Genomic DNA, 11,073 nt, shown 5'->3' with positions numbered 1-11,073 from the left:
CAGGGGTAGATATAAATATATATAAATAAAATAGTTTTTTTGACCATGTCAGGGCATTTAATGAAAGTTCCAACTGCACAGCTTGGGACTTCTTGTGTTGTGTTCTCTTGTGTGTTTTGGCCACAACATCAATAGTTCAGCATAATGCTACCCTCACCCCTGGGAGCAGCTTTACAACATAGCCTTACACAGCTTTTGAACCAGTCCCCAGCTAAAATCTATTACCCCAATAAATCCAGTGTGACTGTATTTTGCATTCCTGAGATACTTCCATGTTCCACCTGCAGGTCACAGTGAGATGAAGTAACCATGGCAAGTCTGAGCGAAATGAGAAGTCATGTGGGAGGTCTAATTGAAGCACAGGATTTAGTTTTTGTTGAAAGAACATGGCACCTTTGGAAATAATTGCAAAGCTGTTTCAAGCACAGTGTCTGTGTTCTCTACAGTGATGATGGAGGCACACTGCAATATACATCTCTGGCAAAACTGTAACAGCAGTTCTGTTTTTTAAATAATTTCACCACTTATAACTTAGATGTAGTTGTTGTCCGGTTGCACCTATTTAAAGACCCATCAAACACCTTTTTCACAGCAAACATTTTGAGAGGTCTTGTCAGGAAATGTTGGAACCCTGGCTGTTCCATTTTTTTTACAGCAGACATTTTGTCACAGGTATAACTAATAACATTAACAGTGACAGTGACACAGCAAATGGAATTCAGATGTTCATAATTTTATTATTTTCACTTTTTTCCTGCTGTAACGTGCCAAAATGTCTTCCTTGAAAAAGGCCAACAGTACATGCAGACTGACTGCCACACTTAATAGAACAGAGTCATCATTATTGTTATTGACTGACTAGTCAACATGTCTGCCATGGGAAGAAAAATTGTGCTGGTGATGGCAGGTTACAATCCTATAATTGAAAATTTTTGTTATTTATATTTGACGGATTTCATTTGATTTGATGGATTATGCCTCCTACTGCTGCATGTAGCACTCACGGCAGAGCATGTATGGCAAGACTATTATTCCCTGTTCCTATTTACAGTATGTTATAAACAATGAGGAAGGCCTGCGCCCACAGGCGGCTTTCTCTTTCTTTGTCTGTGTCTCTGTCGGAGTCACACACAAATGCATATCCCGCTATTACTGTTTCATTCCTGGCTTGTTTCTCTCTTTATTTCTTTATGTGAGGTTGTAAATAAATAGCCTCTGTTTGTCTTTTTGTCAATTTTACAGCCTGGCTGTTCAGATCAAAAGCTTCAAGCAACCCAGCACTCTCCCCACGCTGCTGATGGATTTTGTCTCCCAATACTGCTTCAAACTGCCAAAGGAGAGAAAATGCCACCGCAGAAAAAGGTTTTAATAGCAGATACACTTATTCACATTAATCTCGGACAACTTTTGGCTACAGCAGTTCCAGTCTTTGGTCTAATATATTAACTCAGTTTGCCATTATGAAAGACTATTAAGTTGGGTTCTGTTTTTGATATTTTTATATGTTTCTTTTCTAGCTGTTCTGAAGGCTTCATTAAAGCCTCTGACCTACTTCGAGCACTTAAGAAGATAGAGGAAAAAGACACTGCTGGGATGCGAAATTCAGGCAATAACAGAAAGAGAGGGATTCCTGTTCGCCTTTATAAGAGATGCCTAAGGCTGGAAAGAGAAGCTGATATTATGGCACAGCTCACATGATTACAGACTAAGCTGCTATGTGCAGCAACAATGAATTTCATAAGCTTTAAATTCTGTTTCTCTCTGATGGTGTAAAATGGCAGGGTGATGAAAACAGTCAATGACTCAAACCCTTGAATACGGTAATATTTTTGACTATGCCATAGATGTAAAGTTATTATATTTATAAAGAACAGTGATACAATACTGCAAACCACCCAGCTGCGCTTTGAAAATGTCTTAGAATCATTTATTATTTGTTTCTGTTTGAAAATCGTGTGTCAAGGGTATTTTTGCAAACGGATCTATTATCTGCCCTGCATGTTGATTTGTAAGGAAAAAAAAAACAAAATATACAAGATATACTGCGTTACAAATCAATCTACAGCTTTCCATTGATCATAATCCTAAATGAGAAAAGTTCAACAACAATTTCTTTGTTTACCTTTCAGCTATAATAATAATTATTTATTATTGCCTTGCTACACTTATTACACTTTAGTGTGGTGTGATCTATCACTACCTCTCATAATGTAACAGCATATACCTTAATACATTTATAAAACATCACTGATCCAAAAATATCATGTGAAGACTACAACCTGTTCAATGTATGCCCCATTTGCCCTTTCATATCACAAATCCCGGTGCCTTACAGTGTGTTGCATCAGAGTTTTTTAGACATTATTTGCCAGATAAAAGAAATGGAAATTGTTGACATCAGATTCAAAGATCCATTCCTGTTCAACTAGACAATTGTTAGGTTTTTACCTCCCCAGAAAAAACACCAGGTTCAGTTTTCAAGACTTAGGGTTACCAATTTTATGAACTTTGTAGGTTCCATATATTTTTTTATAATGTGTTGTTTAAACATGTTTGGTGCTCCTTGCATCACTTCAAAACTTTGGTGTACTTAATCTCACACACATAAATGTTAAGGGTGACACAGTTGAGCATAAGATTTATTTCTGATGTATAGTAAAGATGGAGGCGACTAACAACCATGAAGTTTGTTATAAAATTATACAACATAACCTCTTCACTATATGACAGTCGACACCCTCTCTTACATATATTATTGCAGTAATAAGTTGTGCTGTTAGACACCAGAATGAACTCATGAATTTTTGACAGCTTTTATTCTGGCCCGCGGTGCATGCTGGGAGCATCTAGTTGGCCTTGGAAACATGGCGTCGCACTGACAGCTGGGAGACTTTCATTATCTTCTCCAGCCACTGACACAGCGGCTGGGCCGTCAGCGGGACCGTCTGCCTCCAGGTTTCAACTGTGAAATGAGCTCGCTACAGATGCAGTCTTCGTCCTGAAAAAGCTGTCGTTTTAACGGTGCAGCCCGATAACGGATTTAGTACGGGTGTCACGCCCACTCTGCTCGGTAACGTTAGAACGATACCGTACGGTAAGTTAGCTCTGCTTTCAGCTAACCGAGCCAGACAGCTAGCAGCCGCTGTTAGCACGACACGAGCACCGATGCTATGTGAAGAGGACCGGGCGCTGCTGCCTGCTTACTGTCCGGCTGTTGTTTGTTAGCTCGCCCCCTAGCACTACAGTCTGCCCCGTCAAACACCATCGTCAGATAACACGGAGACTGTAACGGCTGTTGTGTTATTGTAGCTCGCTAGCAGGCTAGCTAGGGCGTTTCTGTCACTCTTGTCACTGAATTTTTAATGTTCGACCCCTTTGGCATCACTGTCGGAGGAGAGAGCGATGGGCTCCGGGGCTGTGGATTCGTCCCAGTGGCTTTCGGTGAAGGAGGAAACAATTTTCCTCCACGACGGACTCATTCGGGTCACAGATCTGGCCGAACTGCCCAGTGAAATTGGAGTGTCGGAGCAGGGGGACACCGAGCAAGAGGTGAGTGAAAGCCATCTCGCACTCGCACACACACACTCACAAAGGTTTATATATAGAAACACACGCACATTTCTATAATCACAGTGTCTTTTGTGTCTTTTAATGTAAAAAAAAAAATATGTTTTCACTGTTTGCTGCAGCACACACTCAGTGATAACGGTAGCGCTAACGTTTGCAAGTTTCCTGCCCTGCTTGTTATTGACCCACTGTGAAGTATGAGACCGGTGTCACCTCGCTTCCGGCCCGATCCTTCAAAATATAAGCCACGCAACTTGATCGGCTGTAATCTTATAACAAATGGAGCAATGTGTAACGTTTAATGTCTAAACGTAAAGGTGGCCATATGTTGTTTCAGTTTATGGCACGTTCGAGCAATGGTATGTTTGATTTGCAATCTTATATTGTATTCAAATGGCTGCTTGGAAATGAGTTGGTGCACACAAGCTATGCCTCTGCTTCAGGTGTCAAGTTGCACACCTTCAACTTTATTAGTAGTGCCAGGGCAGCAGCTTTCCTATGCAGGCAACTCCTCAAATTGCACCAACCTGTAAACATTCTTTTAGGTGCACAAATAGCAAGAGTGGAGACCAGTGTTTTATGTAACAGTATGGAGGCTTATGTATGTGGCTATCAATACACAGATGTGTGATAACTTCAGATGACTAAGCTCTTGTGATTTATGAATTGCGGAACTGGAATGACATGACTTAAGGTCAAATGTTTTATAATCACTGTCAGGTCTAATGTATTCAACAAATACTTGTCATCTGTCACGACTCCCTATTTTGTTCTTTAAACACTAATAAGCAACATTGTGTCCGGTGCTGGATGTTAACAGTAGATATAGACTGATATAGATAGTTTTAGAGATATAGACTAGTTTTAGTTTTGTGCATGGCTGGAGGTATTTTAACTTGCGTGTTTGTTTTTAATGCACAAAATATGTATTATTTTTAAATACGGAATGCATGCTTTTATTTTGAAACCAACATCTCGAAACCGGACGTGTCTATGTTGTTAAATTGTGGGTACTTTACACTGATGCTGATAGAAACTTCGAGCTATCTATGTATATTTACGTCCTCGATATTTCGGTACGCTGCCATTTAAAAAGAAAAACTAAGAGCCAGTAGCATCCATCAGTCTGTAGAGTACATTTTCCACAATACTCATGAGCTGGTATCTTATGTCTGGTCGCTGGTAGATAATGATGAATATTAGACTGTGACCAACACTGATGTTTAACCACTTGAACTATTTTAGCCATAATACTGGTAGTGCCTTTATCTAACTGTTGCATTTAACATTAATATATAAACCAATTTTTAAGAAATTATATGTATAGTTGATTCTTATATATAGCTGACTCTCATGTATTTAACTTTAACTTTATGTGATTTCACACCTGCAATTAATCATTCCCATTTCAGGATTTCCAGTTGATGATGAAAAAAGTTGTTTCATCAGTTGAACTTTAACAAAAGGAAATGATTTATAACAATGTGGTAATATTTCAATACATTGGCTTATTTTAGGGTATGTTATATATAAATTTTTTTTTAAACACACGAATTATACTGAGATTGGTGTGAGGCTTTTGTGCTCATTCACAGATGTTGCCTGCTTGATTTATTTTTTTCGGTGAACAGTGTGATGCATTCAACTGTGTATTACTACGACATAACTTCTGTTGTTCCAGCCCCTTGACCAAGTATCTAACTAACGCTATAAATGACCAGTTTGTTAGTTGTTTTTCTCCACAATACCACATTATATTCGGTGCTAGAATTTGCATTATAAGCAGAAATCATGGTATTAGCACTAGTTGTACCACTGTTAGAAGCACAACAGCTGCACATGGCAGCTTTACTGTTCAGCCATCAGCCACATGCTGTTTATTTTGGCTGATGTAAGTACATATGTTCTATCGGCAGCTCTGACAGATGACAAACCATTGGTTCATTATTAAATGTGAACGAGTAGGTTTGACACCTTTTGTTTTGTCAGCTTGTTAAACTCAACACAGCCTCTGAGATTGTGCTTTTTGTTTAAGTTGCTCTAGAACAAGACAAAACACTGTGGATATGCTGGTGAAGGCACCATAACTGACAGCTGAACTTTTCACTTGGGAAAATCCACAAGAAATTACTAAGTGCACCACTGTTTAGTTTAGCAGCATGTGTGCTAATCTTTGCCCTTGTACCCTTGTAAAAACAGTGCCAACCACAGCGATATGGACATTTTATGTAATGAAATCCTGCAACTTCCGTATATATCATGAATTTAGGGCACACAGTATTGAATATAAAGTATGGTTACATCATCCCTATGAAAATATCTCAGGGATCCCAAGGATAATGAAAAAGAAATGGTAACATGTATGTGGATGAGACTCATAAGAGGGGCATCATAATGAAAGCTTTTTAGAAATGGAGAGGTGCAAATAGAAGTAGAGTAGCCACGTTTGTTGGTGTCAACCTCCTGTGTGTGGTAGGTAGTAGCTCATACCAAAACATAGCCCAAAAAAAGCATCCTTTGTTGTTAGGCCTCGGCCTGTCTGCTGATATTCAGATTTTTCTACATTTCTGCCCCTCTCTGTGTCCAGCTTTAAGACTGACTGGGTCAGTCCGTGCTGTTTTCGTAGGTGTTGTGATGCTGACTATTTTTATCCACTTGCAGCAGTGTTTTGCAGAGCAAGGTGGAGAAGGCCCAGCCTCCAGTCGAGGAGTGTTTCTGTAACATTAGTAGCATTTCTGAAATTGAATCAATACAAATTGTGCCTGCTAAATGGTATAATGGATTTTTTTTTCTAGACCATGATTCGTGGGCCACAGAGTGTAATCAATATCTGAAATGCTGCCTAAGTGCACATGAAGCACATTGTTTCACTTGTGATAGGCTATCCCAGATGTGCTTTGCTATCTCTGACCATTATAGTCCACAGAACTGTAGACTATGAAATGATTCATAGTTAGGCTGCAGAAATATTCGTAGTTCTGCCAATAAGTCAGAGGTATGTTAGAATTGATTTGCTTAGTTTTAAACTAAAGTCATCCTACAGTGTGGTACATCTTGTGGACAAACCGGTTGCTTTTGATTCTTATTAAGACAGACCAGCCTTACCTGTTGTTAAGTTTAAATCTTTCACTTGAATTTTATAGGTTATAGGTCACATGAAAGGTGGAAACAGTTCTGAAGTAATTCATTGTGGTTTCGTTTTTATATATCACAAAGACCTGCCATTATAACAGGGTTGTGTAGCCGTTTTACATCCACTGTAGACTATGGATGAAGTAAAATGCTCTGTGAAATTATTCTCAGGTGGTTGAAATTCTGGACTCAGGTAAAGTAGAACACAATGATACCTCTCACAAGCCTAAATTCAAATCCATGTCAGTGTAATTTAAATTCTCCAACACTGTGCTCTTCTTCTTCTAGCTGAATTTATTTTTTGTGAATGGACATTGCCTTTGATATGGAAAATGTAAATTGTCTGTTGCCAGACCAGGCCAGGAAGCACAGTGTTGTCTGTTTTTTTCTTATGTAAAGCTGCAGATAAACTGTCACAGTTCTAAGTGTTTTTAATGTATATTCTTTTCCTTCTTTTCTTCCTTGCCCTCCAACCCCGTTCTTCACTCCAGATTCTAACATTTGAGACAAAGAACCCGGCAGAGCTAGCTGAACGTCTGCGTGCCGTCTGTGGGAACCAGAGCAATGCATATGCACGCCTGCTGGAGTACCGGCTCAATGCTCTGCGCGGCCTGTGGGGGGCGCAGCGGCAGCTGGCCCTGGAGGAGCAGCAGGAGCGAGAGGGGACTGGAGGGGCTGATGAGGAGACCTTGGCCTTGCTCAAAAGACAAGGTCTGCTCCAGCAACCTGAGCAGGCACCCTTCACTTCCCGTGTCGGTCTGCTGCTGGTCTTCCCCCTTTTGCAGTCCCAGACTCGCAGTGACCCGGCGCTCTGCGGTGTCACAGCAGAGGTACTGCTGGCCTGCCTCCGGGACTGCCAGCCGCTTAGCCTCAGCAAAGAGCCCGCTGACTGCCTCAATGGCCTGGAGGGGCTGCTCTGCTCCTGGCTGGAAGATGGTGCCCAGGAGTCAGGCCAGCTGCAGGGGCAGGCTCAGATGCAGATCCTCCACACACACAGACAGAGGGAAAACGCTGCTGCTGCACTCGTGGCACTTGCCTGTGCTAGGTGAGGCCATACATTCTTTCCTTATTGTTCCACGGTCACAATTCTTAGAAACCATTTGTTGGCTCTTGCAGACAGTGTAATAAATCACTGACATTCAGTGAAGGGTTTTTAGAGTAACCAAACACTCATAAAAGGCCTTTTGTTATGCTTTAAAGTAAGCAACAAGGGGTAGAGCAGTCCAAATGATATGTGATTACATGATTAAACACAATTCCGAAAGTATCTTGGTGAAAACAGTAGTGTGTTGCTTCATTTGAAGGTCTACAAGTTATTCCTGGCATCCAAAGTTTAATAACTGACAGACTGATGTGTTTTTCTCCTCTCAGTCTCTCTCCAGTGTACGTTCAACATGAATGATCATGCCTGATTCAGTGCCGTTCATAACACACTCCAGTAGTCTCTTTAAACTTGTGGGTGTAAACAGACTTTCTGGCTGTGTCAGCTCAGTGTTAGCACCATGCTCTGATGTTCTGACCTCAGACTGGTGTCCACAACTGGAGCTTGCTGTGGTCCTGAACTGCTGTAGGCTCCACCACAGTTTATGAAATACACAGGGCAGCAGCAGAGGGCCCTTGTGGAGAGACAGGGCCCTGCACACTGTGTGTGTATGTGTACAGGAAGCGGTGACAATATTTGCCTTGTCTTTTGCTCACATTCAAAAAAATCACCAACAATGGCAAAAGGTTACGCTCTTACTCGTAAATAATTGGTTTGATTTTTCTTGTGTTTGTCACCTAGCCCACAGAAGACCAGAATGTGTATGTTCTTTTTTGTTTTTGTTTTTTTTTTTTCTGTGCCTGAACTCTGGCTTCTGTTTGTGACAACTGATCTTGACTTGTCAAAACCAGAACTCTCCACTCTTTGTTCAGCCTCTGTTGAGGCTGAGGGCTCTTTGTTGTGGGGAACCATCCAGCCCTGGTGCCTTTTCACAGACAGTGGGAGCTAATTAAAGAGCTATCAGCGTTACTCCCCCTCACCTCTGGTGAGGTCGGTTGGTAAATTCACGACGTGAGAGGGTTAAGGAAGCAAACAGACTGCATAGCCATGTGCTGTGATATCTGCTGTTGATAAGATGTTTACATAATAAGGTGTGAAGGGGGAACACTGACATGAGGTTGATTCATTTATGTTGTCTGTTGCCTGTGTAATATTTGAACACTGAATAAAACATACATCCCTATACAGCACAGGGCAGGATTCCCCTGCATTGCTCCAGTCTCTCAGTGGCACAAATCAGAATTTTTTGGTTTTTAGCCCCTTTGCTGCCACACACATTTGATGATATCTGATATGGTTGCCTGTGAAAATATGTTGCCACCATAGACGTTAATCAATATCATCATGTTGTCGTTTGTCCTTCCTTTTTCTTTTGATGTCCCGTTAATGCTCTTCTCCAAAGCTACAGAGACAAACCCCAGAGAATGCCAGAATAGCATTTTGCTTCATAGCACCAGAATAGCTCTCTCTTTGCATAGGTCTTCTCCCTGAATACAGAATTACTTGAATATGTTCAGTTAATAGTTAAGTCTTGGATGGAGGAGAAGCAGTAAATGAACACTGCACAAACCTAAGTAGGTTGCTCATTATACCCTGCAGAGAGTCGCGGTGTAAAATAATCTCTCTCGCCTTCTAATGGAAGAGATTCTCTTATTCAGATTCAAAAGAGATTGCATTTTAATTCCCAGCACATTACATCGGATCCCTTCCATAATTCAAGCCAAGTATTATTCCACTTACACGTCCAGAAATACTTAACAATGAGCTTTCACTTGTGTATCATGCTGAGACCTCCTGACTAATCTGTTAAACTATTTTCCAGGGGATCTCTGAAGACCTTCATCCACACAGTTCACCTGCTGCAGAAACAAACCGACCTGGGCCAGCTCCCTGTGTCAGATGTACTGTACAGGTGGGAGCATTACTTTGATTGAGCTGGAAGGTGATTAGTAGTGACTTTCCCAACTTGTAACCTCTCTGTATCTACCCTGCTTTAGACTTTTACTCTTGGAGGGAGGCCCGGGCTCTCCATCCTGCCTCCTGGGGGGAAAACACAGTGTGTCCTGGGGTTTTGAGGACATGCTGCCCACACCTGATAATTCTGCTGGAGGAGCAGAGAGTAAAGGTAAAACCCCTTCTAAAAACATTTTTGCGTGCTCAGCTTCTACATTTGTAAAACCAAAAAAGTATGAATAATCGGTCACAGTTCTCTTATTTGTTTGTGATGGATTATATCTTGTACACATCTAGTTTTCTGGTTTGCAGGTTGTGGAGAGGGCTATACTTGTCATACTTACCATCATAGTACTGCTCTTCATTCTGGTTTATTTATTCACCTTCAGATTATTTATACAATACATGAAGTGTCTGAAATCCCAGCGAGACTAAAGGGTGGAGAAACTAAACTATAGGCAGGAGTTGTGACTGTGAGAGCTTCAGGGAATAAAACAGAGGAGGGGAGAGTGATGTCTCTCTCTCTCCATCAATCGATCAGCTGACCTTGTAGAGTGACGGAAGCAGATCAGGGCATATATCCATGTATGCCCTGAGCAGCCCCGAAGCAAGTCGCATATTTCTCAAGTTTTCACATATTATAAGCTAACCAGACACTAGATCAGTATTGAGTCTTTTTACCCAGATTTCTATAGGCATTCTCAAATTCAGAAATTACACAAGGCAAAGAGATGCCTCCACCTTGTTTAGCATCCTATTTATTCTGTCTGGTTTCTATCATTAACCTCCTGCTGATGTGTCTTGCAGACACTGACCTGGGGCGCTGTCTAGCCACAGACGGCCTCTATCTTTATACCACTAACTCCTCTGGGAGAGGACTCAGCAAGCTGGGCTCTGGTTTACATGGGACACTGAGGTAATGTGACACTCTTTCCTGCCTGCCTTTCTTCATCTGCAGCATTCAGAGAACAGCAAGATAAATAAATAACTATATCCCTTATCATTTACCCATCCCAAGGCCACAATGGTGCTACATTATTTCCCGGACATTTTTAAACCAGTATCTGCAGCACACATTCACATCCTCCCTCCTAACTGTCACGGGTGTCACAGGCGCCACTCCTCGCCTAAATCCCGTGAGAGAATGAGAATGAGAATGAGAATGCGTCTGACACGGACAATCTCCCGTTGTGTGCTACATGTGTGAAAGTGCAACTCCGGACATTGTCTGCGGCCCATTTGAGAAAAAGGCTTTTGATTGACTTGGTTGATTTTAAAAGGGACAAAGGGGTGATGTGTGCTCTGCATCTTAATTCCATGCTGTGCTAGGAAATTGCCCAATTTGCAAGCAGAGGGCAGCTTCCTTCCACAATGTGTTT

The 11,073-nt window shown here is 41.4% G+C and overlaps 1 protein-coding gene across 1 annotated transcript in view; it reads left to right on the top strand.

Moving 5' to 3' along the window:
• Positions 1–3,138: 3,138 nt before the first annotated feature.
• Positions 3,139–11,073, top strand: part of LOC121184468 (probable E3 ubiquitin-protein ligase HECTD4) — a 35,975-nt gene continuing 28,040 nt past the window's right edge. The window contains exons 1-5 of the mRNA XM_041042133.1: positions 3,139–3,549; positions 7,191–7,744; positions 9,564–9,653; positions 9,739–9,866; positions 10,502–10,610. Coding sequence (XP_040898067.1) covers positions 3,403–3,549; positions 7,191–7,744; positions 9,564–9,653; positions 9,739–9,866; positions 10,502–10,610 — 1,028 coding nt within the window. The 5' untranslated portion in view covers positions 3,139–3,402. The remainder of the gene's footprint in view (positions 3,550–7,190; positions 7,745–9,563; positions 9,654–9,738; positions 9,867–10,501; positions 10,611–11,073) is intronic.

This window comes from Toxotes jaculatrix, chromosome 7 (assembly GCF_017976425.1).
Source record: "Toxotes jaculatrix isolate fToxJac2 chromosome 7, fToxJac2.pri, whole genome shotgun sequence".
Lineage (NCBI taxonomy): Eukaryota > Metazoa > Chordata > Actinopteri > Toxotidae > Toxotes > Toxotes jaculatrix.
The sequence above is the reverse complement of the archived record's forward strand: the minus strand, read 5'-3'. Positions and strand labels throughout refer to the sequence as shown.